The following is a 19953-nucleotide window of genomic DNA, read 5'->3' as shown; positions in this document are numbered from 1 at the left end:
ACCTCTGCAGAAGGTTCAGTGTAGTGTAGGCTGCAGCATGTGTACTGTGGCCTACAGACTGTGCAGTGTAGTGTAGGCTGCAGCATGTGTACTGTAGGCTACAGACTGTGCAGTGTAGTGTAGGCTGCAGCATGTGCTCTGTACTGTAGGTGGAGTTTGAGTTTTTAAAGGCAGTGTAAAGTGATACTTGAGCACGGGAGGGTGGAGCACAGCAGAGAGGCAACTTCCTAAAAACACATTCCCTCACTCTGAGTGTGCTTGAGGCTGTTGTGTTGTCTGAAACTATGCAACTTTGTCACTGACTTCTTCACACACGGATTAATCTCAGCTTCACCGGAGCTGACTTCTCTCCGGCACACACATAATCTGCTGCTTTCACTTTCACAGCGGAGGAGCGGACACTGAGGAACTTTAAGTTTCCTGGATGGAAACGGACAGTCTGCTGACCGGGAGTGTGAACGGAGTCTCCGGGGATTATGGCTCCTCGTCGGGTACGGGGGTCGGAGGGGCCCCGGACAACAGACGGATGTCGTACAGTGTCGCCGGAGGGTCGTGCAGAGTCGAGAGGGGCCCAGGTGAGTGGAGGCGGATCATGACGCGCTCAGGTCGGCGGCGTTTCATCTGTTTGTTATTCGGTCCCAAATCCAGATGGGGGAGAATATTCAGAACAGCAGCAACACAACAATCTTAAGTCCTCCGTTATAAAGGAAATTAACCTGCTGTATTCAAACTATACCCAAATGTAAGCACACAGGTGTCAGCTGAATGTACTTAAAGTATCAGAAACATTATTTTTTAAAGGAAATAATCCCTATCAGCAGGGCAGGTCAAACCTAACAAGGGCCCCTGTAGCAGCACTGAGCTATGTCCCCCAAAGACACCTTCACCACCACCATCACCTGGCAGTATGTATACTTAATGTTCCCTTCAGCTACAAAGACTAAACAGATTTATACAGCAGTATGCAGTATGTCAGCATATTATTAGCTTCTTGGCTTGGGAACCAGAGGGTTGCCAGTTCAAGTCCCCATATAGACCAAGTATGGAGAGGTGTCACTTCACCCTCTGGGCACTGCCAAGGTGTCCTTGCGCAAGGCACTGAACCCCCAGCTGCTCAGGACACCCATCTAGCTGCATCTGTGCCCGCCTATATTTTTGTATTGGATTGTTATCACTGATACATTCACTTGTAAGTGGCATTTTATTGTTGTACTGGTTTGTAGTGGAGCTAATTGTTAGCCTGTTGGTTTTAGGACTGGTGACTGAGGAGGCCATTAGAGTCAGCGATAATACTAATTTAGTCTGTTGCATTTATGCTCAGTTGTTATTAAGGAGCCTAATGCATGACAAGCAAACATATCCTACACCATCACACCTCCAGCAGCCTGAACTGTTCACACAAGACAGATTTGTTTACGCCACATTCTGACCCTTCCATCCTCTAGATTCGTCAGATGAGGCAACATTTTTCCATCTTCTACAATCAACTTCAGTGAGCCTGTGCGCACTGTAGCCTCAGTTAACTGTTGCTAGCTGACAGGAGTTGAACCCGCTTTTATCCGTCCACTTCAAGGCTCTTCAATGCTCGTCTTCAAAGCAGCGTTGTAACGCCTGGTTATATGATTAACTCTCACATTTGTGGTAGCTTGAGTCAGTCTGGCCGTTCTCCTCTGACCCCGCTCATTATCAAGGCGTTTCACCCACAGAGCTCCCACTGCCTGCTTGTTTTCTGTCTTCTGGCACCGTTCTCCATTAACTCTTGAGACTGTTGTGTTTGAAAGTCCAACAAGATCAGCAGTTTGTGAGACACTCAAATTAACTGGTCACACACCAGCAATCCTTCAACACTCAAAGGCACTGAGATCACATTTCTGATGTTTGGTCTAAAGAGCAACTGAACCTCTTGATCAGGTCTGCTTAACTCTATGCACTGGGTTGCTGTCATACAGGACAGTTGTACCTAATAAAGTGACCACTGAGTGTATAGTTTTAAAGGTCCAGTGTGAAAGATTTAGGTGGATATATTTGCAGAAATAGAATATGGTGTAACGTATTAATTGTGTTTTCTTTAAGTTTATAATCATCTGAAAATTACAGTCGTTTTGTTTTCCTGACTTAGAATGAGTCGTGTATATAGGCAGCGGGTCTTTGTCATGTTCACCGCCATGTTGTTACAGTGGACCAGAACAGACAAACCAAACACTGGCTCTACATAGGGCCATTCATGTTTTCGCGTTGGCTGCCATAGTTAGAAGCCCATCTGCACCAAGCAGCATCTGGAAGACACTGATTTGTAATGTGAAACTGCTTTAGTGTTATTACTGGTTTAAATCACCTGGTCTGCTTGTGCAGGAGAGGAAGAGACCTCTGTGGATGATTCATCTCCAGGTAGAAACCTACTAAGCAATGAACACTGAAGGAATTCTAACTGGGAAAAGTTTCAGCTGGATGCAGTCTGCCATCCTCACCACTAGATGCCACTAAATCCCCCTAAATCTTACACATTGGACCTTTAAAGGAGAGGTGGGCAACCTGTGGCTCCAGAGCTTTTGCAGCTTTTGTGGGCCAAAAATGGCTCTTTTGATAGTAAAGGTTGCGGAGCTCTGCTTTAAAGCATCAGTTTACAGCTGTCAAATCAGTGCAACTGATTGTAAAATCAGATTAGCACTAATTACGCCCAACCTCTTCAACTCTACCATGCGAAAGACAGTACAGACTTATTGTTGGTGTAGAACAGGGTTGTACAATGTAAAGCAGAATGTGGAAAGAAATACACAATTGTCCGATGACAAAAGTAGATAAATAGGTATTAATCTAATTAAGATATATATTAAGATATATTATTGTAGCTTTTTGATTAGTTTTATTCCACTTACTGTGATGCACAAGATACTGAATTGTTGTGCAGATGAAGTGCGTACTCCTCCTCGTTATGCTTTTTAAAGTTAATTGAATTAAAGCAGCAGTGATGTGTCCTGTGACTCAGGATATTGTGGATTAAACACTGTCATGCGTTTTATTTATAGACCCACTAAGTCCTATGGATGAAATTCTCATGTCGCATCAGGTGTTAAGGTACATGATGTGTCTGTACTTGACTCTCAAAGAGATGGTTCTGTACAGTGATCGTACAATCACACAGTCCATTATCAAAACAAGGGACGTTGTTCAATAGTGGAAAACACAAAAGATGTTTCATATTTCCACATAAATCAACCAGGAGTATATTTTAGTCATTTCTGTTCAAGGAACCCAAAACTAGAGGATAAAAATCATTGATTCCGTCGACTGTGGAAGGAACAATGCAGTGTTTTGGGAAATCCTTGTTTCCCTATCTGACACAGAGTCAGAGGAAAAGATCAGTTTCATGTCTGTGTTCAGTATAGAGATAGATCTGTGATGTATTAGACTGGCTGATCACAAAGACTAGAGGCAGGGGAAACTGCCGGCATAGCTCCATCAAAAGACCAACCATGAGACCATCTTATTAAAATGCTGCATCCTTTTAATTTGCGATCTAGACACCAACACATCCCTGAGTCACCACGGATTTGTTTAGTGCCATGACAATGTGCAAACCTGTAACCTCAGTATGAAGACAGGCTGCTGATAGGGCAGCTGGTATTATTGATTCAAGTGTAAGATTTTGTGTCTGGGTATGTTTATTACCGCACATTTACATCTGAGTGTTGTCGGATTAATGTAAAGGCTGCAGCAACACAATACAGAGAGATAATAAATGCATGTCTTGTTCTGCCTTTGTAAGAGCGCTGTGACCATCACTTAGTTCACATCTTAAATAAAAACTGTTCCATAAACTTGGAAACCATACGGATGAGCCACACAACTGTAGAGAGACTCTTCTCCTGTAAAAATGATTATTTCCCCTCACAGTCCAGAGCAGAAGAGGTTAAAAACTTTGTACAGTGCCAGCTGTTGGGTCCAACCCAGGGATGACTGAGACATAACATGAGCTACGCCCCAAACTTTCCCAAGCAGCCACAAAGACAACTCATTGCGTGTGCAAACAGTTTGATTTACTTGCAATTACATGTGAGCATACTGAAGAAAATAAAAGAAACCAAAACCAAAGTTAACAAAACAGGCAGCCTAGCCCTACTCCCTGCAACACAACAACATCTTAAGTGTGACTACGAATATTCTGTGTACGTATGCTGCAGTGGTCGGCTGGGAGAGGAGGACGATACACCTCCACTGCTGCCGAGCCGACAACATCTTGGCTCTTAACAGGGTGCTGTCATCACTGCGCACCAGCGATCTGCTCGTCCTGTCACAGACCTATTCGCATAGACAGTAGGGGTGCAAGATACTGAAATTTTTTGCCAATGTCGGATATGCCAACATTCACTTATTCATTCATTTTCTGGAACCGTTTATCCTGTTGGGGGTCATGGTGGAGCTGGAGCCTATCCCAGCTGACATTGGGCGAGAGGCAGGGTTCACCCTGGACAGGTCACCAGACTATCGCAGGGCTGACACATAGATACAGACAACCATTCACACTCACATTCACACCTACGGCCAATTTAGAGTCACCAGTTAACCTGCATGTCTTTGGACTATGGGAGGAAGCTGGAGCACCTGGAGGAAACCCACGCTGACACAGGGAGAACATGCAAACTCTGCACAGAAGGGCTCCGACACCCAAGGATTTAAACCCCCCACCACGGGTTTCGAACTAGGAACCCTCTTGCTGTGAGGCAACACAGCAAGGGGCGACAATGTTAACCACTGCACCACTGATAGGCCGATATATATAACAACTTCTTTGGCCAATAACCGATACTGATATCAATAATTTTCCCCACCTAATTTTAGTGATCATAAAGTCTCTTCTGTAGTAACATCATATTATACATGCACACTCTCATCATGACGGCCCACCAGCAGATGGAGACATGAAATACAATACTTTTCAATGTATGTACTCGTTTATTGTGCAACATAAGAAGAAGCATGTTGGCCGACACTGATGACATGCCAATGTTATCGTGCATCCCTAATAGACAAAGACACTCACACACGCTGAAATTCACAGAAAGACACACAAGAATACAAAATATGATCACTGTAGTAACACAGCAATAATCATCTATGTCAGCAAAAGGCTTTACATGCAGCATGTGACGTGCAAATAGGAATGAATAAGATTTCCAACTAACTTCCTGTCATGTTATTCGTGTACAGAGAACCAGAACCCTTATAAATGGAATTGGAAGTTTGAGTGCTAAATGAGAGAACTGAGAACAGCCTTCTTCCCTTATCTCGTAATTTTTTACTTACAGCAGCATTTCAGCAGTGATATTGCTTCCTCTCATCTCGCACAAGGTGCCAAATGTAGTGCAAGTTTTGTGGCCTTTTCCTGTAAGGTCATTAAAGAAAATTAACATTACAGACAAGTGAATGCCTAGAAACTATTATTTAATGGATCAATGAAGTCATTTGCTCTGTGTCTGAAAAGGACTTAAAATTCAAAGTTTAAGTTACTCCATAAATCTGAATCATTGTAGCTATGATACAGTGTATTGTTGGCCACTTACATTCATACAGGAAAATATGTATAGATGATACTGTGATGATTTATTTGAATGAATTAATTTTTTTCTAAGTCAGTCAGTGCAGGATTTCTCTGACAGTTTCTCTTTTTCTCAAACCTCTACAAGTGTTACTGCAAGTGTGGGAAGAGCAGCTCACACTTGTCCACTGTGGTGTGTGTGTGTGTGTGTGTGTGTGTTATCTGTGTGCATTTCAGCCGTTTTAAGTGCTGCCCTGTCAATGGCACCCGCCGCCATGACACATCCTGCTATGAAGCTTTGAGTCAGCAGCACCGTGTGTGTGTGTGTGTGTGTGTGTGTGTGTGTGTTTGTGGTCAGAACTGAGTCATCTCGTCTGTGTCTTCTTTGTAACTGCTGGATGGAAAAGTTACAGTCATTGAACATGATCACCTAACAGCTGTGGACTCGCTTATGCTGTGTGATAACCCTGAGTCTCTGTTAGCTTCTAGTTCGTTTTGCTCTGATCTAGTCAATGCTGCTCTATCTTAGGTCGTTCAACATCCACATTAAATGTAAACACTTGACATTTAGTACAAGCTTTACACAAAGAGCTAAATCTGGGGTCGTATTCACAAACACTCTCACAGAGCTCCTAGCTTAGCCTGAACATTTTAGCAAGGAGTCTTAGGTTAGGAGTAATTTAGGAAAGTTCAAGTCTGAGCAAGAAGGGGACAGAAACTTTTTTCCCTTAGTGAAGAGGTGGGGTCGACCCTGTTGCTAGGTGTGATGATTTCTTTTAAGAGATGTGATTGGTTGTCACAGACACACCCTCCTGTGAGCCTGTAAGGTGTGGACACCCAGTGGAAATGAAATGAACTGCTGACTGTGAAAGTGATGTCATTGTTAGTGTGATCACTCTGCTGATGGAAGGTTGAGACAGACCCAAGTCATCACTGCTGCACTGTTGTGTTTTTACAGTTTTCCAAATATCTGAGTATTGTGATCATTTTTTTTAAAGCGTTATGAGGGAAATGTGTGTGTATCCCTCATGACATTAACCACACATATTATCCCTGAATGATCTGGGGCCGTATTCACAAAGCTTCCTAGTACCAAGAGCTGCTCCAAGTGATGAAATTCTAAGACAATTCTTCCTAGAATTTTCCCTTAAAGTTAAGACTAGGTCCTTCTAAAGATATTTGCTATTCACAGAGCACCTTAGACACTACAAGAGCTCCTAGGATGAGGAGGACTTTTTTTTAATAGGATTAAGAGTTTCTGAATCAGAGGAGAAAATGGAATAAAGACAAAGAAGGAGGAGAAATATTCTCCAACGCTGGATGACAGTGAGTAAATTAAATGCTACAGATTAGATTGTGCAGGGATAATATGTGTGGTTAATGTCATGAGGGATACGCACACATTTCCCACCTAACACTATAACACCAGTAATAAAAAAGATCACAACACAAAGGTATTTGGAAAACTGTAAAAACACAACAGTGCAGCAGTGATGACTTGGGTCTGTCTCAACCTTCCATCAGCAGAGTGATCACACTAACAATGACATCACTTTCACAGTCAGCAGTTCATTTCATTTCCACTGGGTGTCCACACCTTGCAGGCTCATAAAGCGGTGTCTCTCTGACAACCAATCACACCTGTTAAAAGACTGCATCACACCTAGCAACGGGGTCGACCACACCTCCTCATTCAGGGAAATGTTTCTGTCCCTTCCTTGCTCAGAACTGCTCTAAGCTAGGACTCCTTACTAAAGGAGCTCTCTGAGAGTGTTCTCAGAATGATTGGGAATATTCTAGTAGAGAATATTTCTCTGACCTCTTTGTGTTTACGCCATTTCCTCCTCTGCATCAGAAACTCTTAGGCCTCTTAAAAGTCCTCCACTTGACTCCCAACAGTTTTTCACCTTAGGAGCTCATTTAATGTCTAAGATGCTCTGTGAATAACTTTTGTCTTTACAAGGACCTAGTTTTAACTTTAAGGGGAAATTCTAAGAAAACGTCACAATACTAAGAATTGTCTCAGAGTTTGGGAATACATCCCCCAGTTTCTACTTACACATTTTTGGCATCACCTCCCTTTTTGTGTCACATAATCTAATTCAGAGCCACTGTCAAAGGCCCAGGTCAAATAAATTCAAACCTCAGCTTCAAGCATGAACTTATATGAATGTTGAGCCCAAATAATGATTTACTCCAAGGAAAGGTGCTCACCCAGCACATATGCAGGAAAAGTTCTTCCTGTTTCCTTCCATGGACGAGATAACGTGTCCTCTGGCAGAGTCTGGCTGAACACTTGGTTGCCATATCTTGATATAACTCTTGAAAAATATTTCAAGATAGTGAAAAATGCTCATCACAGTTTTGTAGAGTCACATGTGAGGTATTTAGATGAGCTGTTTTAGCTGAATAACAGTCCGTAACCCTAAGATATTCTTTGTACAAACATATATAACAAAGAAAAGCATGAAGTCTTCACAGCCTTTGGATTTTTGTGACAAAACAAACTTTCTTGTAGTGCAGGGATACTCAACTTGTGTTGCCTGGGGGCGCATTTGCAAAATAACAGTTGGCCAGGGGCCAGTCACTGGAGCCCTAAATAGGTCAGGTTTATGCCAGGATGTTTCCAGGATTTTAGGACATTTGGGGCTTAGCCTGGACCCCTGTTGGCAGTCAGGGGGATCCTCCCCTGGCACTTTGTTGAAAAACAAGCTCTTTTTTGATGCTTTTTATGCTCCATGGCACCTAAAGCCCAGTTTAGACCAAAGATTTGTGACGAGACAAAAGTGTTTTAGAACGTTGCAGAGAAAAGATGCAGCAGTGAGAACTGGCCGGTCTGAGCTCGACTCGAGCTGGATGATGGTGTCACCTGCAACTCAGCTGGTCAAATTGCTGGTGGCTGGTTTTAGAAAGTAAATCACATCACCTGTTTCAACAGCCAATCAGCTTTTAATGTCCACTGGTCAAGTCAAAATGACGGCTGAGCCCTCTGTTTCTGTTCTCCTGGTATCTCACTATCACTATCCTCATTCATATTTTAAGAAGCTACAAATTATATTCAGCCACAAAATAAGTCTGAAAAGCTGCAAATCAGAGCAGAAGTACAGAGAGTCGTTGCATAGAGATGATACACCGTCTCATCGAGTTGCATTGGTGTGAACCGGCAGGTTTTTAGAACGTTGCGGAATGACGCATTGACAGTAGTTGCCTGTTTCAACTCGTCTTGTTGTGAATCTTTGGTCTGAACTGGGCAAAAAAAAAACCTCCCATTGTGAATCAACTTATTTTCATTGTGAATTTGACAATAATTGGGAGACCACATGGCACCCTGTCACGGGCCACATTTGGCCCATGGTCTCCTAGTTGAGTATCACTGGTCTAGTGCCACCGTGGGCACAAACTTTCTAAGAATAGCTCAATCATCAGGATGTGTTGTCCTCTCTCCAACGCTTTTGTTTTGTTGGGTGTGATATAGATTTCAGTCTCTAGTGTTCTCATATGTAGCTTTAGGCTTTTATCATTGATTTATCTACATATACATTAGTATGCGTGGGGGTGGGGGTGGTTTTGGTGTTTGAGTTGAGATAACCCACAGTTAGAAAAACAAGCCACACCTTTATTAAAGCTCTCTGCTGTATCCCAGCTTCTGTTTTTCCCAGTTTTGCCTCAAGAAAGAACAAACCTTCACCTTAACTCCCAATCCAACCAGTTCTAGAGACAACAACATCTCAGGCAGTTTGTGTTTTCCGTGTCAGCCGCAGAAAGTGTTCTGTTCTTCAGGAGCATTATTAAGTTTCTACTGAGTGAAGTGACACATGGGGATTCAGGACAGTGGAGATCACAGTGCTCAGAGCACGTCAGAGATACCTAAAGATCTTTGTTAATTCTACCTCTGAGACAGAGGAGCCGTTCAGATGGTCTGCCTAAGCTCACTCATCTCACTGTTCACAGATAATGAGGAACTCTACATCCAACAAGCTGTTGTGTTCATCGAGGACGCCATACAGGTAAGAACAGTGACTTTCCTTATTTGTCTCTCTTTTTATAAATTAAGAAAAGGTAAACTGTTCTGGTAAATATTTTGAGCAGCTTCTGGAGACAGTGGAAACAGAATTCAAAACTCTAAAATGTTGTTCTGATATTAATAAGTTGTTGAATGTAAATAAAACTAAATCATAATATTTGGATATCAAAAAACAAAAATTGATTATAATCCACTACAAATTATCATAAATAATGTTGAAATATAAAGAGTTTATGAAAAAACATTTTGGGAGTTGTAATAGACCAAACTATGCTGGAAACCACATATAAATCATGTGAAGACAGAAATGACAAAGTCTGTTGCAATGTTGCACAAAACAAAAGACATCTTCAACCCAAATTTATTACATATATTTTATTATTAAGTCAAGTCAACTTTATTTATATATCACTTTAAACATATACAGAATTGATCCAAAGTGCTTGTACAGCACACACAGAGAAAAACAAAAAACAAAAAGTGGTAATAGCATAAAATAATAATAAACTAATACAAGACAAAGGAGTAGAAGCGCTGCCGGGTTGAAGTTGTTGTCACATACAGGTGCTCTTTGGATACTTCAGGTGTACTGTGTTTATTCCATGTTGTGAATGGCTCATTGTAAGAGTGAAGTGTCGATCAAAAAATATAAAATCCAAGTCTCCTTCAAAAACAATCCAAGGCACACTGTAGGGTTTGTGCAAAAATTAAAATGCCTTTATTTTACATGGCAATATGGATTAAAAAGACCAATGCATTGGTCTACTTATATATTTAGTGTACTAGTTAGGGCTGGGCGATATAGACAGAAATTAATATCTCTGTATTTTGAGACTGACTGGCGATACACGGTATGTATCTCGGTATTTTCTATGAAATGAGCTACATGTTCAGTTACAAGTCAAAGCCACATTTAAGATGTCACAAGCACTTTTATAAAAACAGACTGATCAAAATAAAATGTTCCCTGTTTGAAAATAAACAGCTGCACAACATGTAAATGAAAAATTCTATAAAATAAATAGCAGGGCTGTATGTTACGTGTTTGCACACAGCACTGGAGCTACAGAGGTTTAAAGGTTTGCAGCACAGGACACTAAACTATAACATGACTATAAAAGTATCAAATAGGTTTGAAACAATTAATAATCTTTGTGGGGGGAGTTAAAATGTCGTTTCGCTGGAAAATTATTTAAATATTTTAATCTTATCTATGCACATAGCGTCGACAGAGAGGCCGAGGGAGGGAAGGAGTGAGAGACACTTTGTCCTTGTTACATACTTCTTGTATATGAAACATCTGTGTTGTCACCTGCATCCAGGCGCTGTCTCAGTGTCACACAATAAACTACAACTACCAAGCAGCGCTGTGCTGCACGTGTGCTACTGCGGTAATTTCATTCATGTCACAGACTGATATAGACTGATGTCACACTGCAGACTAATGAACAGACAGATTAAACAGAGGAGCAGCTCTGTGTCTCTCTGAGTGTTGATGGAAGACTTGTGAGTGAATGAGTGTGTGGGGCGGAGCTGAGTGGAGAGTGTGAGAGATGAGAGATGCACACTGGTATGCGTCATGTAACACACCTTGACCTATAAACGGTGTTGTCCAAATGTATATCTTGCTCAGAAATATATTAATATATCGTACATAGTCAGCCCTAATACCAGTATACTTTACTCTTGCAGTGAGTCCTTTATAAAATGGAATAAATATATTGTATAATTTTTTTATACTTCCATACATCACCTACTGTGTTTAGGTTTGGGGAAATACATACAAAACATATAATACAAATCATAAACAGCTGATTATCAAGAACCAAAAAATTATTTATAAACTCAAGTGCTCTCAAATTTAGAGATCTGTGGGATTTGAAAACTGCACAATTAATGTGTAAAGTAAAAAATAAGATGCTTCCAGACTGTGTCCAGAAGTTGTGTAAGAGTCGAAGGAGTTAATTTGTGGAATAGCTTTTAATGGAAATGACAATGTGTAAAACACCAGTGTTTGTATATATAATTTTGTTTGATACTTTCAGGTACATAAAATACCTTCGGTTTCGCTTGTGTCTTTCATTTTCATTGTATAAATCTAAAAGAACAGTGTGAAACAATTAATGTAAAAAGAGCAGGTACAATAAGCCAAGCCCTCAACCTGCACCTTTTCATTCAGCTTCACTTGCCTTGGTTTTACAGGAACACTGTAAAAGTCAGATGACACTTTTCCTTCAGTTTAAAGGTGTGTGAAAAGTCTTAAATTATTTTACAACATCACGCCCTGACAACTGTCTTCTTACCTGTGCTTCCATACTTATAGTATCGGTCCATAAACCACAGAGTGGATGCCCGCTCACTGCGCCTGTATCGATGGTACTACTCCAGGCTATGCCAGTGGTAAGTTCACACTTTCCCACCTGCTTGGAACACGCTAAGATCGCTATCTAAGAATTAACTGTACCTGAGTTTATGTTTTTAAAGTAAATAAGTTTTAGGGCCACATATCTGACAGAAGCAGTTGACTTGTTTTTTTTTGCACTTTTCCTTTTATCGCAAGTTAAAATGCTGCTGCAAAACCGGCACTCAGATATTACCTGACCCGCTGCTGAGAGTTCTAGTTTTCAAAAACCCCAGACATGCTCTGACCAGGGTCTGTGTTTGTCAAGTTCCTTAGAGTAGAAAATCAGTCCTAACTGCCCAAAAATTCTCAGAGTGAATACAAGTAAAGGATTTGTAATAATATTCTCCATTTAGGAGATAACTCTGATCTCTGCTGATATTTATATCTCCAGAGATGTCCTGACCAAATAGGAGTAATCACAAGGTGGTGTTGGGATTGAGACAGTCAGTGGTAGGAGAGACATATTTCTTTATGACAATAAGAGTCCGAAAAGATACCATTTTGACCTTGTGCAGGATACAAAAAAGAGCATATGTGCTCTCTCAACGTAAACTTAGTTCCTCAAAGCTACATTTCTTTATTTTTCCATTTATATATACATATCTATCCATCTCAGAGTCCTGCACGGGCCCATTTTTGAAAGCCTGCACCCGCCCATACCTGTAAAGCTCAGTATCAGACCTGTTAACCGTTATTTTGCCCAAGTCAAAGCCACACCCACCCACAAAGTCCCACGGCCCGACTCGCGCCTTTGATTAAACACACAAAGGCTACAGTCACTCACGTTAAGCTGGGTTCTCCGTTCTTGATTTACAAATCAAGCCGAGGAAAAGTCTCTTTCACTGGCTGCGATCGATTCCGGGATGGCGATAACAGTCTGCACAATCACTGCCAGGTTAGGAAACATGTTAGCATGCTCCTTCCACCACCATAAAACTTCACAAGGCTCCTCCTTGGGTGTCTTGAACTTGATGTAGGCTGCCACCTCATCTGCTGGTGTCCTCCACATCGGTGACAAATGTGATGACAGGGTTAAAGGTTCAACTTGTGTCACTGACTTTCAAAATCAAATGAATTGCGGCTTGATAACAGTGGTTTAGATCTCAAAATATTACACGTACGCTGCACATCTTTTTCATTTGTTTTATTCTGAAAAATAAAAAATATATTTTTGTATTTTTCCACATGTAGTTCATTGTGTATGTAAACACCTACCATCCACATGCATAACACATCTGGTGTATGTCTGGTGTTTGCTATAATGTGATGGTCAACAGCAGGAAGTTCATTAATGCAAATGTTACTGTTTTTAATATTACCATTACTTGTGGGAGAGAAGCCGCTCTGCTGTTATCCATGCTGCCTGTTAGTGGTGTGGAAGACACACAGTTGTTTTTCATTACCTGTAAGAGCTAACTTTGTGTGTAGCTGCCATGATGTCATCTGTCAGATGGGGTCAAGAAATCTTTTCAAAATGCGAGTTCAAGTGCTGCATTTAAATTCACCTCTAAACAGTAATTTTAACAGTTATAAGCAACGTTCTTCATTTCTAATTGAGCTTTAGAGGTTTTGGAAGGTCGATACCACGCCCCCGTCCAGTAGTCCATCCACTCATCCATCTTTCCCTTCACCAGGGGCTTGGGCCTCGTCATTGCCATAGTGTTGCTGCTGGCATTCATAGAGCGCCCGTCCTCCCTTACCATCACCTCAGACCCCCGGCATCGCCTTCGGCCCTGGGAGCCTCCCTGTGGCTTGACCGAAAGCATCGAGATGTTCTGCCTCATCATCTTCTGCATTGATCTTGCTGTGAAGGTAAGAACAGCCAGCGTGGAAAACATTGCAGGTGTCTGGTTAAACAAAAGGTTGATTTTGCACATGTAATATTTCCAAATAATCTAATTTCTTTTTAAAGTTATTACCTTTTTTATTTGTCCATTTGAACCACTGTGTCACTCCGTCTGTTTTGCCCTCAGAGCTACTTGATCGGCTGGGACGAATTTAGGAAGAGCAAATGGCTGATTGGCTACACAGCGGTCATCACAGTCTCCATTATCGACTGGGTGTTGTCTGTCAGCATGGTGTGTGATGAGGTGAGGCTCTCCTCGGGATGCTTCTGTAAGCATATAGTGCTTAGAAGAATGTAGTGCACCATCAAATGCGTTCAAGTTCAAACTTCCAAGGTCATGACTTCAAACATGATGTACTCTGTGTTGACAAGGGTCTTATGAATTCATATGAACGTTGCAGGACTCACATGGCACCCTGCATCCAAATAAGTCATCTTTTCTTTTCTGTCTTCATCAGAAACTTCGAGTGCGGCGACTCCTCCGGCCGTTCTTCCTTCTGCAGAACTCTTCTCTGATGAAAAAGACACTGAAGTGCATCAAGAGGACGCTGCCAGAGATCGCCAGGTATCTGAGTCCCTCACTCTGTCAGGTCCATCTGAGATCTGTCGGTTTAAGAGGATCTTCACGACCTCATGTACTGTATAAAACATAATTCAAGCTATTTATTTTTAAACACTTTCTTGTGTTTTCCTTTTTAAAGCACTGTGACCACACGTGACTGGTACAGGATAATGGTGTTTGCTTAAACTTAGTGGAATATTAGCACAGGTGGAGATGAGTCATAAAGTCAACAAACTATCTCAGTAACAGTGCTGTGCCAGGTTCTTCAGATAGTCATCACTTAGTACTGATTGAAAAAGTAATTCTATTAAAATTTCTAATTACTCAACAGCAAAAGTAACTAGATCTAAGGGGGTTACCTCAGCACAGTTCACTTTTCTCAATGTACAGACTGGAACTGCAGTGACACCTGCTTTTAGCTCACTTATCTCCATTTTCATTTCACCATTCAACAAATCAAAAAGCCAACGCTGACTCCAGAGCACTCTCACTTCTGTCAGTGGCTCGCTGCTTCTCTATAATGTGACCACAGACTGATGATGATGTACTCTGACTGCACTAACTCGGCTATAGATGTGTTATAGTTATTTCAGGCACAAGTGCTCAAAGACAGCGGGCCTCATGCACCAATTTTCTATAAGAGAAGTCAACTCCAGAAGTACCAGCTATCCAAATCTGCTCAATCTCAGGTGTGCTGAATGATGAATCCCTCTTCAACATAAATTGAAGGTGCATGGCCCTGAGCAAGGCACCGAACCCCCCAACTGCTCGGAGCGCCTGTCATGGGCAGCCCACTCTGACATCTCTCCATTTAGTGCATGTATAGGTCCAGTTTGTGCATGTGTGTGTTCGGACCTGTGTGTAATTGACAACAGAGTGTAAAATTGAATTTCCCCTCGGGGATTAATAAAGTATATATATAAAAAAAAAAAAAAAATGGCCAGTTGTTTATTAGCATAAGTAACGCCCCGAACGCAGGTGTTGTGTATTAGCATAAGTAACGCCCCGAACGCAGGTGTTGTGTCATGTGCAGAAAGAATTGGAGTGATGCCACTAAAAAAGGCTGTAAGGTAAAGAACGTCAGCATAAATTAAACTAACATACTGTTAACAGAACATCAGTACTGATCTTTCAGGATAATTAAAAACCAGCAGTGGCAAAAATTTGTGATGTAAAATGTGTGTCAGCAGAGGGCTGGGGATGGAGGAGCATGCATGATCATCCAAGGGTTTTTATAGTCTTAAGTGGGATCATTGAACCAGTTGTATTTTTTTTTATCCGTGAATAATTCAATCATTAAATAATTTAAAACAGGGATACTCAACTTGACCCCAATTTTGCAAAATGGCAGAAGGCCAGGACACCCAGCATATCGACACAGCACCACTTTATCCTGTTAAAACAATCCTCACAACTCGGATTAATTTTTATGAAAAACCATTTTGATTCTTTTGATCTGAGGATCCTTCCAGACTAAAGGAATATGAATAACTTACAGGGTAATTGAGGAATTGACGCATAATTTGAAGTAGCCAGCAACCCGCTTTTATACATCCGAAGAGCTTGAAGCTAGAAAATTATTTTTTTTATTTTTTTTATTTTCTTGGTTGAGTGCTCTCAAACACTTGTAAAAATCTCTCGTACTAGAGAAGAGCAAAAATAAGAACATACTGGTGAATCTCATAAATCAGTAGGTACGAACAAACTAAGAACAAATCCTGGATATGAACAAAAATAAGAGGAAACGTGTTCGCACTGTAAATTGCTTCCTGCATGAGGCCCATTGTTTGGTGACTGACAGTTGGGGCTCTGCCAAGACTCCAGTGACTCAGACATGAAGGTCTCCCAGTTGTTTCATTCATCAATGCAGCGGATGAGCAACTAGACTTGTATACATAAATTTGTAGGGAGGAGTCAACCACAACTCTTAAAGAGTGTGAATCATCCAATCACAGAGCTTTAAAATCTGCGGTGTGGACCTCTGACTGTGTGCAGACTTTGTAGGAATCTGATAAAACAGTTTGTTTACTTTGGCTACTTCTCCATAGCAACCGTTGCAAAGGCTCATGGGTATTCTGCTATTTAGAGCTGTTGCCCATACCTTGGGCCATCACAAGTTGATAACGAGCACCCACAACTCGGCGCTGTTTGGCCTCAGGGGCCCAAAACCCCTTTTTTGGGAGATGTTTCCGGCAAAATGATGTAAATGCAAATATCAGGGCACTACGATGACATAAATAAGTATGAAATTTGGCAAGGGCTATCCTGACACAAAGGGGAAAGAAGCAGAATAAGATTCTGGGGCTTGCTGCCATTTTATTTCAAAATATCAAACACAACATCCCCCCAAAAAATGATTCTTTTTCATCACTTTGTGTTTCATATCACTGCTTCACTTGTACGTAGAAAACTTTGCAAGTTGATGAGCTTCAGTTTGAGCCCAAGTTGATCTTTCAGTCTCAAAAATTACATTTGCTTTGGCCTAAATTTGTCACTATACCTCAAATCAGAGAAAACGGTGTTATCAACTTGTGATGGCTGAAGGTTCAGGCTAACAGGAAATAATAATGAAAAAAGGGAGCAGAAAACATCATGAGAGATGGACCTGGCTCCCAGGCCCCATACCAAACTAAACAAATATGATTTTTCAGTGATAAAGTGAAATGATTAAAACCGATGGCTATTGTATAAACTGATTTGGTGTGTGTTGTCCCATCTGTGCAGTGTCATCTTGCTGCTGGCGCTCCACCTCCTCCTCTTCACTATGATTGGCATGCTGCTGTTTGCGAAAAGTGAGGTGAGTTCAGGTCTTTGTGGTCACGCCCTGCTAAACACACACTACTGAACTGTACTGCTGACACTCTGGATTATGCCGACTCGCCCGTGTGTGTGTTTGTGTCTGGACATGTTCAAGACTGTGACTGACAACAGCCATGGGTCACGGTCAACATACATGCCACTAATTTATCATTAAAAAAAACAGTTGCAAAAAAAGAAGAACAAATGAAAAACTTCAGGACGAGACCTCTCCCTGACTGAAGCTTGGTCACAAATAACAAACACAATCAGTTCTCAATTGCCTGCAGCGTGGATTATCTTGCAGCCTGTTTTGCCGCTGTAGCTGCAGCAGTCTCTCTCAGTACTGGACCAATTTCAAAATCATTGTCTCCATTAGTCACTCAGGCACAAAAACATGGGAAAATAGAGTCCAGGTTGAACAATACCAAAGTTTCCCTGTAAGGCTTCAGGTCTGTGAGGAAGAGGTGAGTATATGAAGCCATTTAAATACACTAACCCTGACGACCAAACAGTTTCCAAGAACTTGTTTGTAAGAAAACCTCTGTGAAAATCCCACCAACATTTGTAGTGACGCAGATGACAGGAAATCCTTCCCTGGAACACAGCCTTACTCAGCAGTATGTCATGTGGTTCACTCTATTTGTCTAGACAGGGACGAGACATTAAAAAGAAAAGAAGCACAATATGGTTTATTTAATATTTCTGCTTTTAGCTAAGTGTTGGTGGATATCACGGATAATATTTGTTTGACTTTGTTAAAATCAGCTGTGGTTTGAATCCTAATATCAATAAGAGCAATACAATACAATGCGAGGTGTGAGTCCACTCATCCTTCTCTTTGTGTTTGTGTTCAGGATCCAAAGAAGAACGGGGAGTGGAGGTTATACTTCAGAAACATGCGCAGTTCCTTAACGTCTCTGCTGGTGCTGCTCACCACAGCCAACAACCCAGATGGTACACAACCAGTCACAAGATAAACAAGCATGTTTGTTGATTACTGTTAATTGTTTGTGTGGTGTAACTCTTGTCAACATGTCTCCTGTCCTGTCACAGTGATGATCCCTGCTTACTCCCTGAACAGAGGCTTCGCCATTTTCTTCATCGCCTTCAGTGTGATTGGTAAGCAGTGATTGTGTGTGTCAGCTCAGCAGCTTTAAAGGTCGACTCTGTGAACTCTTTCAAAAGGAAACACCCACTCAGCCATTTGCAAGAAGCAGTGTCTTACGTATGTTAGAGCACTGACAATAATATTAATAATAATAACTGAAAGGGAGAGTTTGGATTTTTAAAGTGGGGTTGTATGAGGTGCTTATCCATTGTCAGTGTGTCACCTACAGTAGATGACAGTCTGCACATCCCCAGTTTGGAGAAGCAGGCAAGAGTACTGCTGTGGACGCCACATTAGTTCGGTTCTGAAAGTCACACAATAACACAACCTTACTGACCAATCAGAGGCAGCAGGAGACCAGCAACTCCTTGTGTTCCGCATGGGAAAATGTAATGTTTCTGTTGGAGGAGTCTGGTGTCTGTAGACAGGGGCAGAAGCAAGACATGTTTTAGGCTCATCAAAAATGACCACCCAAAAAAAATAAATATCAGTTTAAGTATTTGCTATATTTAGATTATTTTAAATGCTTTACTTTGCTGTCGGGCAGTCCCTTCTGCCAGGGAACTGGAGCTGTTCAATCGCTCTCTTAAAAGCCACCAGACTCCTTTGACAAAAACAGCAAATTTAACTTGCAGAACAAGAGTTGCTGGTCTGCCACCTGCTCTGATCGGTTAGTTTGTTTGTGTTATTGTGTGGCTCTCTGATCTAAACTAACATGGCATCCACACCTGTACATTGCTCAGCTTCCGTGCCGGTTAGGATGTCAAAGAAATATAGCTAATTTTGAAGCTCAGTAATACACATATCTCAAAGAAGGCTTGGCTCAGTCACAAAGAGGCACATTAAAGGTATGCCTGGGGATTTATATTCAGCACTGTTACTATGCACAAACCGACATCTGAGGCCTGTACTATGAAGCAGGATTTGAACTTAGCGAGGTAACTTCAGGGTTAACTCTGAGTTTTCAGTACTACGAACCTGGTTCTCTTTTTAGCGGGATAAATCACAGTGGTAACTTATGCTAAACAGCTAAGCTGATCACAGCCTGTCAGCCTGTATATTGTTATAGGTCAGTAGAGTCATTTCACTGTTCCAGGTCTCTGTTTCCACTGGTTTTAAAACAGAGCTTCCAACAAACACAAAGCTAGTTTACACACTAAACACATGATTTTAGCAGGATTTTAATTTCTGCAAAGTTTGTTTCAGTCCGCAAGACTGCAGCTCAGAATAACATAAGACTGTTGCACATTGTTAATTGGCTCTTGTTATTATAAATGCCACATTTCAGTCAGATAATCCTCATCATTCATTAACTAGGCTACTTTTCCACCCTTTACTTCAGCAGCAAAAACAGTCTGGTGTTACTTTAAAGTGGCATATTAACCATAATCTAACTAAATAGCAAAAATTACTCTGTACTAATGTCACATATAGTCTGGAAATACCTACACGTCATTTACTGTATCTCACATAAGTGAGTACACCCCTCCCATTTTTGGAAATATTTCATTATATCTTTTCATGGGACAACACTATAGAAATGACACTTTGATATAACTTAAAGTAGTCAGTGTACAGCTTGTATAGTAGTATAGATTTACCTTCCTCTGAAAATTACTCAAAACACAGCCATCAACATCTAAACAGCTGGCAACATAAGTGAGTACACCCCAC

General features: G+C 41.3%; 2 protein-coding genes across 2 annotated transcripts in view; one reads left to right on the top strand and one right to left on the bottom strand.

The window, feature by feature from the left end:
* The window catches only part of txlng (taxilin gamma), a 765700-nt gene that overhangs the window by 302980 nt on the left and 442767 nt on the right, over positions 1 to 19953 (bottom strand). The window lies entirely within an intron of this gene.
* tpcn2 (two pore segment channel 2) overlaps positions 213 to 19953 on the top strand; it is a 35057-nt gene continuing 15316 nt past the window's right edge. The window contains exons 1-9 of the mRNA XM_050052603.1: positions 213 to 575; positions 9488 to 9543; positions 11884 to 11960; positions 13599 to 13776; positions 13938 to 14054; positions 14269 to 14375; positions 17097 to 17169; positions 18026 to 18125; positions 18225 to 18290. Coding sequence (XP_049908560.1) covers positions 425 to 575; positions 9488 to 9543; positions 11884 to 11960; positions 13599 to 13776; positions 13938 to 14054; positions 14269 to 14375; positions 17097 to 17169; positions 18026 to 18125; positions 18225 to 18290 — 925 coding nt within the window. The 5' untranslated portion in view covers positions 213 to 424. The remainder of the gene's footprint in view (positions 576 to 9487; positions 9544 to 11883; positions 11961 to 13598; positions 13777 to 13937; positions 14055 to 14268; positions 14376 to 17096; positions 17170 to 18025; positions 18126 to 18224; positions 18291 to 19953) is intronic.

The sequence above is a fragment of the Epinephelus moara genome, chromosome 1 (assembly GCF_006386435.1).
Source record: "Epinephelus moara isolate mb chromosome 1, YSFRI_EMoa_1.0, whole genome shotgun sequence".
NCBI classification, from domain to species: domain Eukaryota; kingdom Metazoa; phylum Chordata; class Actinopteri; order Perciformes; family Serranidae; genus Epinephelus; species Epinephelus moara.
Note: the sequence above shows the minus strand (reverse complement) of the source record. Positions and strands in the feature narration are given on the sequence as shown.